The sequence below is a fragment of the Falco cherrug genome, chromosome 1 (genome assembly GCF_023634085.1).
Source record: "Falco cherrug isolate bFalChe1 chromosome 1, bFalChe1.pri, whole genome shotgun sequence".
In the NCBI taxonomy this organism is placed as follows: Eukaryota; Metazoa; Chordata; class Aves; order Falconiformes; family Falconidae; genus Falco; species Falco cherrug.
The window spans coordinates 111,020,680-111,037,314 of NC_073697.1; the positions used below are offsets into that span (position 1 = coordinate 111,020,680).

At 36.3% G+C, this 16,635-nt stretch overlaps 1 protein-coding gene across 14 annotated transcripts in view; it reads right to left on the reverse strand.

The window, feature by feature from the left end:
* BCAS3 (BCAS3 microtubule associated cell migration factor) overlaps positions 1 to 16,635 on the reverse strand; it is a 370,223-nt gene that overhangs the window by 316,263 nt on the left and 37,325 nt on the right. For all 14 annotated transcript variants that reach the window (XM_055719601.1, XM_055719623.1, XM_055719580.1 and 11 more), the window contains exon 8: positions 1,258 to 1,365. In XM_055719601.1, the coding sequence (XP_055575576.1) occupies positions 1,258 to 1,365 (108 nt within the window). The remainder of the gene's footprint in view (positions 1 to 1,257; positions 1,366 to 16,635) is intronic.

The following is a 16,635-nucleotide window of genomic DNA, read 5'->3' on the forward strand; positions in this document are numbered from 1 at the left end:
GTATTAAAGGTGGTTCTTCAGTAGTACTACTGTTCTTCTGTAATTTCTACTTGACCTCATGTAGTCAATCTTTAGATTTTGATGGTACAATGACAGACAAATTAAAACCTTTGTGGCTTCCAGGGTTGGGGTTTTTTGAATTATTTTTTTTTCCCCATCCGATCTCAAACACTGCTAACTTTCCTTAGTTGCATGAGTTTGATACAGGCTCATATTCTTCTGTGGTCTTCATATATGCAAGCATGCTACCTACTGCCATACGAAACAGGCACATAAAACGTATCATTCTGATGTTTTGTTTTTAAGGATTTGTGTTACTATGCCACCTTCCTTACTGAAGGACCATCAATTCCAGCAAACACATACTGCCACAGAAATGCAGAATTTCTTCATTCAGTGCTCTACCTTTCACATGGCAATCATATTCAACAACTTCCATAAGTCACCTAAAGACATTAAATGACTAAAAAAGTAGTAACTGGGTGGAAGGAAGCATTCAAGTAAGCAGCACAACCATGGACTTTGACCAAAGTCAGTGCATCAAATTCTGTCACCAGGAGTGCCAAGGGATCATCAAGATCCCCATGTAGGGATCCTGGATTTTCTCTTCTGTCTTAAAAAGATCCAGTAAATACAAGGGTGTTCAGTTTTGTGTGTCTTGGAGAGATGAAGATCTAAAGTTAATTCTGGATTCTATGGAAACAGATTCTATTGTGATTGAACCCGACGATGCTCAGCCTTCTAAGCATTTTCCCTCAGAAATTAGGTGACATTACCCCAACTAAGAGATGCAGCTTTGTTATTTGACTCACAGCAACATTATTTCCTGTAAACTACAGCCTGCACACTACAAATTTTTTGGATGCACAGGAAGGCAATATATGACAGAACAACAGAACACTAAGGGGAGACACAAACTCTTTAGTGCTCTATACTATTTAAACTCTTGATGATCCCATTTCTCCATCTGTAGGTGGATGATAGTGGTTTCCAATGTTTCCTGCTCACCCTCATCACAACCAAAAGAGGCTTACATGATTTCACATGCAAAATGTTTTGAGCTTTTTAAATGAAAGCCACTGGAGAAGCATATTGTCATATTCAAACTGAAATATTACTTATGAGGTGGAAAACTAAAGCTGTGCTTACAGGAAAGTCAAAATAATAAAGTCAGGGAGAAAATACACCAGAAGTTGTATTCGTTACCGAAATTTTACATGTCCTAACACAGAAAGAATGTATAGTAAACATCCTTACCTTTTATTGCAATGCAGATCGTAAATAGGAGTTTTGAACTGTATGGACTTGACCATTTCTCCTGTTCGCAAAGAATAAAGGTCCACACAGCAGTAAGGTGGGCTTGTGCTAAAATGGAAAGATTTTAATGGGAAGAAGGATTTTTAGTAAAATTATTTCAAAATTATTTCAGTTGCCCCATATTATCTAGCATGCTAAATGAAAAATCCAGCAGTCTGAGCAGAATGCTGGAGAGCAAAGGGTTAATATAAACATTCTACATTAAGGCAAGGTATGATTAAAATTGAATTATGATATCCACAATGGTCAAGAACCTGTATTGTGCAACTAATTATCATGCACTTAAGTTTCCTGTGTCACAAATAAAAGTTTGGAACAGCAGTTCTGACAGGCAAAATACAAGTCATTTGATAAGCATGAAGTTTTAGACTACATTCAAGTTATTTAAAAAATATTCCGCAGAGTAACACTTTCCTAAAAGGAGTACTTACTTTACTCTATGCAACAGCTGAAACATATGACTTGATTTGATAGAGACACATTACACAGAACTTAGATTACATCTCTGATGGACTTTTGTTTGAACTATATAGATCTTTTCAACTGCTTTGTGTCACTTTTATCATTTTAATATAAATAAAACTCTCAAGGCCATTTCTTAATAAAAAGGTTTGCTTTCTTTTGAGAGGGAGAAAGTGCTGAGTGTTCCGATAGGGTTGAGGAAGGTAGTGGTGGAAACCATTTTACAAGCTGAGGAGAGGCTTTGATGTGGCAGCTCTTTTCCATAACACCTTTTTTCCCCTCCAAGAACGCATTAAAATGTTGGCTACTTCTAGGTCAACGAATATGAAGGAGCACAAATTGCCAGCTGTACAAACACATACTAAGTATTGGTAAAAGAGGGTGTTTCCCCTTGCCCATATCTGTTTTATTTTACAGAGTTTAACACAATTCCTGACACAACACTTGTCTTTTGGATCTGCTCAAGCTGCTTGAGAATTTTCTGGAGAACTGGAGTAAAAATGCCAACTGTTTACCTCAGATGCCTCAAGATAATAAAAATATTACATTCAATAAGTATGCAGCAGAGAAACAATATAAAATATATGCACAGAAAGACAACTGTCAAAGAAATAATAGAAAAATAAGTTTCAACATTTTGCCTACTGAAATTCTTCCCAAAATATACATTTTTCTAGGCACATACCTAAGCTAATAACTAGAGGGTGCTATTTATTACTTTTAAGCACTTCAAAGGCCCTTCAAAAACACTTAGAACAGTGAGACTCAAGTCTCATCACTTTACATTAAAAGCTCATTGCTCCTAGAAAACACAGAAAACCACAGCAAGGTCTATGTACAAACTTTTTTTGATTTAAGTACATTTACCATTTACAGGAAAATATTTTTTCGATAAAAGCGTACACAGATTCTTATTTCAAAACAGAAATCACAGAAGTTGATATAGCTAAAATCATATTAGCATAATTGATACCGATTACTATTTCCATATAAGCCTGTGGTGAACAGTTCCATTTTGACTTGACATACAGCTAACTACGTAACTACAACTAAAGAGTATGTACCTTTAGTACTTATTGCACCACCAAAATTATGGGTAATAATCCTGTCACTCACATGAATAATTACTATGTCACACCTTTCTTTTGGCTGATCATGGTAAGACCATTTGACCAATGCTTTTTTAAACCACACTGGCTAAAAAACACAACTTGAGTTCAATTGCTAATAATGAAGTATCATGGACTAGCTCAGTACTCTGAAATTCTACCTAGCTCCAATTCAAAAGTCCTCCTTCCAAATGTTATTTTTCCTTTAATTCCATGGTACACCACAATCCATGATTGGAAAATAATATGCATGTTTGGGGATTTTTTTGTTATTTTCTGAAGTAAATACACAGACATGGTCAAATACATTTGAGGATGCTCCTAGGACCTAAGCAGCAGAAACAAATGCCAATAGCCAGAAAAAGTCACACTTGTAGTCCCTTCTTGTTCCATAATGCTTGTGTTTCTGGCAGCACACACACTCAGCATTATCATGAGTCTTCAAATAGCCCATGATGCTTTCCTGGGAAAGTCCCATTTTTTTGGCTAAATGCTTTTATCCACTGACTATGAGACAAAAGGGTGGAAGCACAAGCACTTGCTCTTTTCTCTGGCAATCTTTTCAAAGGTGAAAAGGTAAAAAAAAAAAAGTTTCAGTCACTAGAAAAGACTTCTCTACCATTTTCTTCTGGTTATTTTAGTTCCTCTCCCTTTTCAAAGCAATGGCTGTTACAAACCTCATTTGCTACTAAGTACTCTCAGTTCATTAGACACAACATTCATTATATTAGCATAATTTACATTTATAAATTCTAATACAAAAGCTGTGTACCTAAATGAGTAATGGTACAATGCTGAGATCCATAATATCACTTTCTTTTTTGATCAAGCCTCAGTAACATAATTTCAAGTTGCTGGGGGGGGGTGGGGGGGTGGGGGGGGGGGGTGGGCGGGGAATAAAGATCAAGGATTTTCATTCATCGTTCAATGAAGATCAATTCTTCTAGAACAGGAGAATGAGGGTTATAGCTACATATCTAAGGATTCATTTCTCTGTCATGGCACTTGAAGAACAGTAACAGTACCTTGATTAGCCTACACTACTCATAAGCAATAACAAGAGCTATCCTTCCCTCCTTCATTTCAGTGATGTCAAAAGCTTGGGCTCAGTGGTTTGATATATTTTCCTCACCCAGCCTCTGATATGCAATGGATTCTATATCGACCCATTTTAGTGTACTAAATAAACAGAAAAATAACACTTTGTCCTTTCTTTCTCCTCTAGAGGGAATTCTCCCCCAGGTTAGTTCACCGAAAGGGCTTGGTGAAAGGTCTAACAAGCACGGAGGCAAGAATGGAAGTAGAAGCAAATGAACTGAGCGATAAAAGATGTGCAACAGGGCTGCAAAAGCTAGAACTGGCTTGCCACCACAGAGTTGTAGCACAATGCAGCTTTTTCTAACACTTATGACCCCCACTGAACTACTCCTAATACCCAATCTTCTTGAAACAGGGAATTCAGGGGTTTCTATGGCCCACACTGCAGAAGTCAGACTCAATTACAGTGTTCCCTTTACATTCTTCAAGTTAAAAATCTAGACTGAGTCCTAGGTACAGGTTTCAAAAGCTAGACATCTTAACTTCTTAACTCCTTATTTAAGGAGAATTAGAACTCAAATCAATCAAGATCAAAAGCAGAGAATGAATGTGTTTCCCCTTCTTCCATAACATTCACACCACATATGTCACATCATTATTCTGCTATGTGTTACTACATAGCAGGAAGATTTACACTAAGCAAGATTCCCCATTTAAATACAAAATAAAGTTACTGTGTTCAGTAAGACAAAGCATTATCATCAATAAACATCCTGGAGTCCTTTGGAGGGTCTCTAGAAAAATTCACTTAAGAAAAATGCTTTGTTCTTGATTTTCTTCACTAAATTATCAAATACACACATATTAAATATTAAAAATAAGAATGAAAAATAACATTTAGTGTCATGAATATATTTCAATTTCAGAAAACCGTAAGTATCCAAACTACCACAGACCACCACCAAAACCACCAGATTGCAAGAAAGTGCCCCACAAACTTGCAAAAGCATCCCTTGACAACTGGAAGTTCTCAAAACCTTAGAATTGCACAAAACTAAAATTACTGCATCCTGCTCTATTTCAGGAGTAGTCATGCATATTCATTTAATCAGAGGATTATATAGACACTGTAAGTAAATGTTCCTGAAATATACTAGCTGAAGGGTTATCTTAGCTTATGCTAACCAACTACCATCGTTTGGGAGAAAATAAAGCAAGGAGACTTTTTTCTCCTAATAAACTGTGGGACTGAAGGTTCACAGACGTCTCGTTGGTGAGAAGGGCTCCAATCACATTTCAGTGTACCAATGATGATTATGTAAAGGGGAGAGATTAAGACAGGAATGTGAAAATACTGGTTTTTGCAGTTTGGTAAAAAAGTGAAGTCTGTCACAAATAAAATTCTTGCAAATTACTCCCACATATTATTGACAAATTTTCATTATGTATCTTGGTTTTTAAAATAGCTGCTTAATGCAGAGATATCAACAACTTTTTCAAGGGCAATAGACACATTCACCAACAACTTCAAAATGTTAGCATTAATAAATATACAAATATACTCAGGCTCTTGGGTCTTCTTCTATTTGACTGTGGCAGTGCAGGAAGAAAAATAACAGATGCCTTGTACAGCTGGCACTTGACTACATCTGTGCTTATGCATCACGACATAACTATCACCTCTTCACAGATTTGCTAGCTATGAGTCACACAATTTGTAAAAGCTCTGTATAAAATGTTTGCATACAGAGACAAATACAGTGTGCAAAACACACACACTTTTTATATGAAAAAAAAAAAAAAAAAAGGAGAAGACTAATGGAACTAACACAAGGCCAGTTTTTTCTGTGCCTTATGTTACTCTGCCTGCTCACAAGTGTTTACTTTCCTCCCTGCTGCCTCTCCGCACTCTGCCCCATGATGAACAACATCCCACTCAAAGAGAAAATGGACATCAATTACAAAATGGTCTCATGAGTCCAGACACGGGGCAGGGGGGAGTGAGTTTGAGATGCATAAAATTGAAATAGAGCTTTTGCTGAAAAAGCTGACCACCAGGCCTCCATAAGGCATTCTTTATATGAGGCATTTTTCAGTTAAATGTGACATTTAAGAAAAAAAAAAAAAAATCTCAGGATGGAAGCTGTTTGGCCAACTTAGTGCATCATTGTGTATTTTAAACCATCTTCACAAAAGATAGGGCTAGAACCTTCAGAAAAACGAGATCAAGGGAAGCATCTCCACCTATCTATTTTTTATTTTTCTACATATATACAACACAAGCTTGACGACATACACAATGATGTCACTTGGGAACAATGACAGAAGTTATGGCATCATAACACATTTTAGATGGCAATAAAATTGCTAAAATAATAGGTACAACCTTTGTACAGGATGTTGTTAAAGTAAAAATATTTTCTATCACCTGTAGTCCTTTATACAGGCTTTGCACATTTCTTTTGGAAAACTGTCAGTCAATTAATTACTATTAACAGCCAATGTTAACATATTAGAATGACAAAATGAATGAAAACTTTAAAAAAAGGTGAAATTCTATCAACTTACCAATGAGATCACATGAAGAGTACACTGACTGAGCTAACAAATATCGAAAAAGCTATCACTTCAAGAACATGACATTGGAGGGATTCTAAGCAATATCAGCATTATGAACAGCCTATCAAAGCTTGTCACAAAAAACTCTTCTAAATATTAGTTAACTTCAGCACCTATTGATTCAGTTCTTATGCCTTGCTGTCCTCTAGTAAAGGCAATGTAGCTGTCTGCAGTCACTACAGCATTCTCTACCCAGTCTCTTTTTGGTAACTTGACTTCACATGACAGAACAAGGGAAATAGTTTATTTCCAGCTGCGACGCATAAATTGATCCTCGTCTAAGGTGCCACTCTGTAGTATGCTGCATGTCCCTCTCGCCTGTTGGAACTGTATCACAATGGGCTCCATCTTTCTCTAATTACATGAAGAATTACATCTGCCTTGTTCTGTACCCTTACAAAGCCGTTTCCTTCTGTATTTATTCACAACAAATATTGCACATATTAGCAGCAGGTCTTCTCGTATAATGATCCCTTTCTTTCTCTTTTATAGTTTCCACATTAAAAAAAAAAAAAAAAAGAAAGAAAGAAAAAGATTTCTTCTTCTTCCATCATGCATTGACCTTCCTGATGTGCAGGGTAACATAAAAGAGTTTTCTATAATGAGAAAAAGCATAAAAAAACTTCCACTCATCAGCATACTTGGATCTAACATGACAAAACAGTCTTTCATTTAATCGCTATTTCCATTTTGATATTTCCAGGTATTATTTGGCAAGTTATTTAAACAACAGGCAACAAATTCTTATTTGAATTTGATGGGCCTGGGCTGTGTAACGGTATGAGTTACTGCACGGTACACAGGAGCAGCCTAATATAATCTCTACTGACCTCAACAGAACGGTGTCCGTTACCTTCTGAAATTAGATACAAAAAGTCCAGATATGCCAAAAAATTACAGAAAGTACAGCTGATTCTTTTATTAAAGGCTAAAATGGTATTTGTTACTGCAGCAACTAGAGAATATTGCTTCCTAGCAGCTAGAAAATGCTACTTCCATACCTTGGAGGCCAATTCTTGCTTTCCTTACACACGAGTACCAACTTACAGCAAAAAGTGCCAAATCCACACACTGGAATTACATTTCCTGGGAAAGGCTAACAACATTTAAACCTGGAGAAGTTTCAAGCCTTCTAGCACACGTTATGCAGATCAGTAGATATAACAGTTGTCACTAAACCAGCTTCAGACAGCGAGTCAAAACAATTTGACTTTTATCATACAGTTATACCATTACCACTAGTTTACATAAAAATAAAATGATGAATTAAAGAATAATAGCCAGACTTTTTTATCATGACTTTACTGTTATCTTTAAAGTTCTGTTTCGCAACAAAATTAAAATTTCAGTGTTTCAGCACTAGGTCAGGTGACTGGTTTTACCAATCTATGCTGAAGTATAATTTAGTTTTCAAAACCACAACTTTTCACTGTTCCTAAAAAATCTAATCATTAGTGTACATCTGTTATTGCACTGCATGTTCCCAGGCTTACGTTTCATTCTACTATGGCCAACCAGTACCACTCTTCATTATTCTAACGTATTCCTCATGCGATGCTTTATTTGTTTGCATGCAATGTGCAACAATTTGCATGCTCAGGAGACCCAACACAAAAAACCAGTCTTTTTTTTTTTTAATTACTTTTGGTGACTCAAAAAAATGAATAGTACAATGAACTCTTACTACTAGGTCCAGCTTTAAAAACCTGTAGGATTAAAAATAATAATAATAATTTTTAAAAAATTAGATGTTTCTGTAAGCATTAAGTTGCTGGGTGCCTTAAATGGAATATAGCTTCAGAACTTATTTTACAAAAGACAGCTTATTTCATTTGCAAATCAGAGGGGACTATTACATCACCTACTCTGCTTGTCTAATGCAGGCCATTAAGTTTCACCTAGATATCTGTTCTTATACCTAGCTCAAATGCCTTACTGCAGTTCAGCCCTGATACAGCACAGCATGTCACGTACAGGGCCAGGAGACAGAAAAGTGGCAGCAAGTCAAAGGAATTGGCTGGACAAGGTATGCCCAAACGATCTGTACAGCAAGCTACTCCAGAAAGATTTTTTAAAAATTCCTCTATAAAGCATCAGATCTACAGTTAAGTTACTGGTAAAGAAAAAGCCATTTCTATAGTGGAAGGAGGACTCTGACACTGACGCAAGTACAAATTTCTCAACCGCAGCGCAGTGGTTAAGATTATCCAGTAACCTGTTCTAGCTGTGGCCAGTCTGATGCTTCACAGAAGGGGAAGAAAAGCAAAACAAAAACAGAGTACACAGTACAGAGTTAATTAATTGTATATTGGAAAAATTCCTTCCTGAACCTTTACACTGGAAAGTTGAAGCATGAGATTTGATTATGATCTTTGTAGTAATATTATTAGCATGTTGAGACCACAAAGGCAATTCTGTTCTCCTCAAGGCCCCTGAAGAAGTTTTGCTCAGATTAACAGATTTCAATACTAGAAGGATCATCTTCTCTTTCCAGGCCACGCACAAAACATCCCAGAAGCTCAAAGAAATTATTTTTTACCAAGCAACCTAATCTTGTCTTAGAAGTCTTTGAGCAACAATGAGTCCTCTATTTTTATGGTAAGTTGTTTCAACATTTAGATAATTTTATTTTTATGAAATTACTTCTTATTGCAAGACAGAATTTGTAATATTCTGCTTTTCAGCTTTATGTCTCTGTCACAACACAAAAAAAGCTCACTGCATTCACTTATCTTTTGCATAAGTCAGTAACCATCCAAAGCAATCCAGTCTAATCTGCAATAAAGTGAAAAAGACTTCTAAGCTTTAAGTTGTGAGGTTTGTTTTCCAGCCCTAGTGCATATTTGCAGTCCCCCTCTGAGCTCTCTTCAGTATTGCAGTATTCTCACTTACTTTCTGGAGAATGCATACCAGAATGAAAGCTTTAACATAAAACAAAAAAAATCAAGGATTGCGTTATTTATTCCTTAAACACCATTACAGAATAAGCTTTCATTAAGACTTTCACCAAGACTTTCATCATCTAGTGCCCTAAAGCTCCCTGGCTCTCTGCAAACCAACTTTTCACAATAAAAGCTTGAAAACTCAACTGCAAGTAAGTGTCTTACTTTCACTCATGGTACTTAGCCGATTCATTCAAAGTCAGGAAAAGCAGAGTAAGATTTCTGAGAAAGTGACACTTCCCAACAATGTGTGTGCAGCAATGAAATACAAAGCAGCAGAGACATTTTAAGTGTACCACAAATTGCAAGAAGCATGGAAGCACTTATTTTTAAATAAGAAAAACCTGTACCAATCTTAGATCCATGTTACTGAATCTAATCCTTTAAATACAAGGAAGGAAATTATTTGATATAACACTAAAATATTTGTGTTAAATACCAAGAAACACAAACTTTACTCCTGCATCTTCCTCAAATATTTTTATCAGCTTATCGGTCTAGTAAAAAAGCTCCATCTTACCCTCTTACCTCACCATCTTCAGTCTCACAGGCAAATAACAAACATATTTTTGAAAGTCATCAACTCTGCAGAAACCACTTTGTTACAGGTAAACTACAAGTCTCAGCCTGAATACCAAACAAACCCTACCCTGTTTGCTCATGTGTGGAAAAAAAAAAAAAAAAAAGATGGGACTTGTGTGATGGTGCCAAAATGACCACTAGACAAGAAGTAGTATAGCCATCTGTCTGTACAATATGCAAGTAAACCACTATTATTTTGAACAAAGGAAACATAAGAGGTCAACATGCATCAGTTTCTGTGCAACATTCTATCAGGTAGGCTAAACAGTGCAAAGAACTCGGAACAGAGGTACCACTTCTTTCAAAGCCTTTCAATGAAAATTCTTGAAAAAGATCAAAACAGTATCTAAAGCCTTGATACCTACATCTTAGCAATGCTAATGGTGAAAAAAACACATAAATAATTTCCCCTTCTACTTTTTTGATTTCAAGGATGGTATTTTGGTTCTGTTACTTCATAAAGAAGGCATTTCTTCATAGTGTAGAGTCTAATTGTTTAAACGACTCAGGAAGGACTGGTTTCTGTCTCCGTGCGTTACTCAGGTCATGGTCTGTGAGAGAACCTGAGGCTTGACATTGGTCTTGAAGGTTGTAAACCACTGCAGGAAAACTGCCAGCATCTTGTTTTCTGTCTCTGCAGTGACATAAATCCCTATCCTCAGGTGAAAATCACTACCATTTACTGCAAGGTGTGGTACCGTATAAACCTTTGTTGCTTACAGGAAAATTTGTACTATCATAATTAGCTGCCCAGGTATAAATCAGAGCAGGCAAGTGTGTTAAGCAACCATGTCATATCATAGCTATTTAAGCCAAAGTTATGTACATTTCACCTTTAGCAAAAACTGTTCTTAAGTTAAATTTCATCAAAAGGCAAAGCTTGTAACTAAATATATTATATTGCCATATGATTACAAGCTTTGTAACTCAGTTCAAAGAATAGTTAATGGTAACAGCACATTAAAATAAGCTTATTGTAAAGCAAGTAATTTCTTTGTCTTATTCTTCATATCTATCCTTATGTATATGTCACCATTTGGAAGTGGTCTTAAAATGTTCTACCCAGCCCTGTACACGCTATCCTTTTCAAGGGCAATCACATATATTTCTATAATCTGTTAACTTCTTATCAGTTTAATTGAAGAGCTATGGCAAAAGATATCTAACTTAAGTAAAACGTTTGCAACAGTCTACCTTTAGAAGATTAAAGAACTTTTTATTAAAAGCCAATTTCATGCCAGCAAACTGCTATGCTGTTTACTTCTATACTCTCCATATGGCTAGCTAAGGTAATGAATTAACATTTGGAATTCACTGATTTTGAGGAGAAAATGTAAGTTGTTTTCTGTCTACACATATTTCAGTCTCAGTTCTATTACAGATGATGGTAAGCTTCAGTTTCTTCCATCAAATCTTTTTTCATTAAAAAAAAAAAAAGTATTTACCCTGTTTTCTGTTGGCTTCAAAGCTGGCTTCTTCCCCACTGTTTTATCCTTATTTGTCAGTTCACCAGCTGATATTTGCTGTGGAGAGTGTTAGATATACAGATCCCTGCGAAGCTGTTCTAATTACCATCCCATGAATCAGTTGTCAAGTGCCACTAGTAAGTGGCAAGGCCAGCACTCCCCTCCAGGAGATCAAGTGCATCCACTTACCATAACAATAGAGCATAATGGACATACTACACACATGCACCACAAATAGCATTTATCACAGTGGCACGAACATACAAGGCACTTCACAAAAAACACACAGCAAGAAAAGTCCTAATTCAAAAGGTTTATAATCCAAAACACACTAGAGGAAGGAGACAGGTGGTAAAGGAAAAAAAAGAGGAAACTGTGTTGCATTAATAATGCCGCAAGATGCTGGAAGACCGTATTTAATATTGACTCCCCCCCAGACAGACATCATAACTTTAGTAGACAATACATAAGTCTCATATCTGTGAAAAACACTTTCCAGCCCATTTTTAAAGTTCGGATCTGAGAATTTCAGACACATGTCAAATGCTCAAAGCAAAGCACTATGGGCCAAACCTGTAGTTATGTTGAACTGTATAGTTCCAGATGTTGCTATTTCTTTTTAAAAGGTGTGAAAACAAGCCCTTTTTTATAAGCAATATATAGAAAGTTTTCCCTTAGAAATATTTAAGAATGTTCCATCTTGTTGATAAGTACAAAATTATTACATACAAGAAAAAAGAAAACTAGTATCAGCAAATTCATCTGGAAATTAATATAGCCTTCTGTAAGAAAAAAACCCTGCATACAACTTTTCTACTACTTTAATACACTGCATCTGTTTCTTTAAAGAGATCACAATACATGAAAATTATCACCAAAGAAATGAGCTTCTAAAACAAAATAGAAAGCATATACCAGTTTTTAAACTGTTCTGAGTTTAATCTAAAAGTGCAATACAGCTATACTTAATGCTACTAAGAGATAAATGTGGGAAAAGAGAGAGATGGGAACAAAGCTTTAACATAAAAAGAGTGTCCACATAAAAGCTACTTAAAGTTGGCAGGGGGTGGGGGACGGGGGGGTTGAGGTTTGGGGTTTTTTTAAACAAATGAAGAAAATAACATTAAAAACAGACTGGTGGCTGTAGGGAGATCTACCACTCTATAAAGCTTTGCACATTCATTTAAAAGACCAAACCAGTATCAATATTAAATAATAATACCTAACATTTTACTTAAAATTGAAAGATCAAAACAAGTATAATTATGTTTAAGATATGTTTCTGTAGACAAAGAGCATTAACCGTCTCAACAAAAAATATTTTAAAAGCATATCAAGTGTTCACAAGTGATTCAATACAGTTACCTGAATTGAGTACCCACTACTCTGAACTTCACATGCAGGCGCTTTCAGGGTATCTACTCATGTAATTTTATGAGGGTTTTCTTGTACAATGACTCCTATTTAACTATGGGTAAAGGCAAGCTATTTCCACTATACAGTTTGCACAGTATCGTACACCAAATTTGTGATTAGCTGGATGCTGACAGATACAGGCTTCTCTGCTGCAGCCTCTACAACAAAAACCCTCCCCATTCCTGAAGTTTACCATAGCTCTGTCAGTGGAAAAGATGCAGCAAAATGCCTGTCACACAGAGCACAGGAAAAGAACAAGTTGAGAGAGCTGACAATTTTGCGTTAAATAAATGAAGATCAAAACATTAATGTCAATGTAAATAATAAACCAGCCTACTAAAGGGCAATGCAAATAAACATTCCCTCACCAGTTTTGCACACTGCCATCATCTGCAACTTCGGGTGAACATTCAGATGCCACTGCTGATACAATGAGGTTACCCTCAATCACATACCACAGTTCCTACGACAGGCAAAACCCCTGACAGAATGTAGAGTGAAAAGTTGTTTCCACTACTGAGGCTGTATGGGGGAAGAATCTGAAATCACAATTTTTCCTGACAATTCTGGAACAGCTGTTTTGAACTGATGGAGATCACAGAGGTTTTCAGTTCTGAGTACTTTGGACAACTATTATGTCCACTTTTGTTCAATTAAATCAATAGCTCATCTGCTTCCTATCTGTAGTTGAGGTGTCAGAAAGACTGTGTCATATATCAACAAGAGGAGGAAAATTTAAGAGGTGTTACCAGATATTGGTATTACTGTAACAGACAGTACAAGAACAGTACCATCAATTCAAAGAGAAAAGGGAAGGGGAATCCTTAAAAATACTAAAGTGCTTAGCAATCACCAAATTACTCTTCAGTTTTGGCAGCAGATGGCTCTTCCCACATTCTGCATTACCAGCAGTATGTAACATGTTTCTACTATTGTGTTTTCTGCCCGTAACAACATTACTCACTCTCATCATCAGAAGAGATTTTCTAGATTTGTTGCTTGTTTTTTAAATGTCAAAATGCATGAAGCTAAATAAAGCCATACAATAGCCTACAACCCACCTTTATGTACCGCAGCAAGTTGCATTATATTGCTTCATTCTATGGCATGTGGCATGCCTGTCGCTGAAGTGTAAAATACAGCACAAGCTGGCTTTTCAGCTGTGGCATGCTTTTGCAGAGAGACTAGAGTGTGACACACTTTCCACTTCACTGAGACATACCACATGTTACAAAACATAGCTGTCCCATCATATTTGGAGTTAGTTAATATAGGAAGATTAGCGGCATCTCAAGAGATTTGTTTATCTACAAAGCTTACTTGACCATAGCTATCACTGAGGGAAAGTACATCTGGAGCTCCACTTTTCAGATCAGAGTAATTTTTTCTGGTATATTCCAGACTACATTTTGTTCTTGTGTGTAACTAAACAGCCCCTTTATACAAAAGTTACGAACCTGTGCTGGCTGTACTTGATCATTCTATGAACATACACCTAACTGGAAAAAACAATTCTGTAAATCTTGGAGAGCATGAGTGACAATTAACTTCTGAGTAGAATACAACTGCATTGGTCACACCTCTATCAAAGATTAACATTTCTGTGTCAGCTGATTAAGCTTACAATCTGGTTGACATGTTTCCTCCAAAAATATAGAATGAAATTATTTTTAAGAGTTGTCTTGTCCTGCTTCCTATTGTCAAATGAAGCAGAACTCACCACTGAAATAAATGCGTGTGATTTGTATTACAATAAATGCTACACTAGTCTTCAAGATCACACAAGGTGGACAAAAATCAAAAAATGTAGAACATTTTTGTGTATCAAGAGACAGCCACAAATGTCACAGCTTAAAAGAAAAATAACAGATTTCTGGGAGCACAACACAGAGCAAATTGATGCTGACATATCTCAGCTCCAGCCACACTTCACCAAGCACATGTAGGACCCAAACAAAGCTTGTTGTGGAGCCACTTACAGCCTTACAGCCACAGCTATCCCTAAATGTTTTAACCTGCCAATATGTATAAAATTCCAAATCAATATTGAAATTTCTTTCTTTATTCTCAGGCTTTTTTTTTTTTTTTTTATTGACAATACTTTCTGATCGATGGCATATCAGATGATAGCATAGTTAATATAGATGGCAGGTGATTCCTGCAGCACATGTACACTAGTAGTATATATTTGAGTCATTATTGGTTACATTTAACAAAGAATTCTACCAAAACCTAAAACCAATCTGCCAGTCAACAGAACTCATCTGTCTAAAGTGCACTACAAAGCTTCTTCAAAAACACAGACCAAATCTTTGCTCAGCTCTTGTCAAAGCCTCATGTTCCTCTGCAATATACATATGTTAAATACCCCAGCTTGTGTGTGACTGAGTATTTAACAATGAGTATTTAAAAGGCATCTTTAATTGCAACTGTTAACATGCTGAAAGTATTATGAAGGACCAAATATTTTCTCCTGTTGATTCTTGTAACAAATTTCTTTAGATTTCAGATTTCCTTTTTCTTTTCTGTGCTTTACCTTATGACTCACGGCCCTGACAGGCCTGTTGGCATCTCCTCATCTCCCATGTAATCACTACCAACAAAGGCCAAATTAAGCAAGCAGCTCCACACCTGCCTGCCCCGCCATCCCAACCCCCATGCAAAACCACTTTTTGGATTCAACATTAAACACAAAACCATGTACCAACCTGTTTTATCTAAAATAGGTTTGCTGTTGGTGTCATTAACAACATAAGCAGAAACTAATGGGATTGTGCAACACTTCATCACCTTTGTATTAAGTAGCCTCTGCCTCAAATTGCATGACAGCAATAATTATAAGACATCTTTCAGTTGCTTATGAGTCTACTAAACCTTAATTGTTTATATGCTAGTATATGGCTCAAATTACAGTTTTTGAGACGCTTGGAAACAATCCCATTTCCAAGAAAGAATTAGAGGGTTTTAGAGTACATATGACTGAAGTCAAGCAGAGATAAGCTTAGATCTTATGGTTAAAGCACTTAAAGTGCTGTGAACAACAAAGTCTCTGTGAGGTTCTGGTCACATCAGGTAGGCCAACATTTTCACAAGTGCCCATTAATTATATGTTCTTACATCTTGATTTACTTTATGACTTGACACAGCAGATCACGTTCTAGAAACGTGCAGAATTTTCACTGTAACTGAACTCACTGAAAGTTGGTTTGGACTTATGAAATAGCACCTGAAAAGAATTACTCTGAACAAGGAGCCCTGTGAATAGCAAATCGAATAGCCTGCTTTCCTCTAAACTAGCCTTAAAATTGAGATCCTATATGAATCGCTTAACATCAAAAAAAGTGTTAGCTTATGTTAAAGCCTTTCTCTCAGTGAAGCCACTGATATGGCCACCTCCTTTACTAGATCACTTTTCATGAACTTTGGAGGAATTTCATAGTTAAACGTGGCTGGTCCTTCCAGGAGGACTTACAATTCCTAAGGAAAGGCACACAGACTGTAACTGCATTCTCACCACAGAGACAGTCACCTAATAGAGCAGATGCTGAAATGGGAGATACGGCCCTTCACATTGTGCAGGCAAAATTGATTAAAACATTTAGTGTTATTCTATTAATGCCTCATCTGTAAAATGATATAATTATACTGTGCAAATATTCTATTAATAATTTAAATCACAATTAA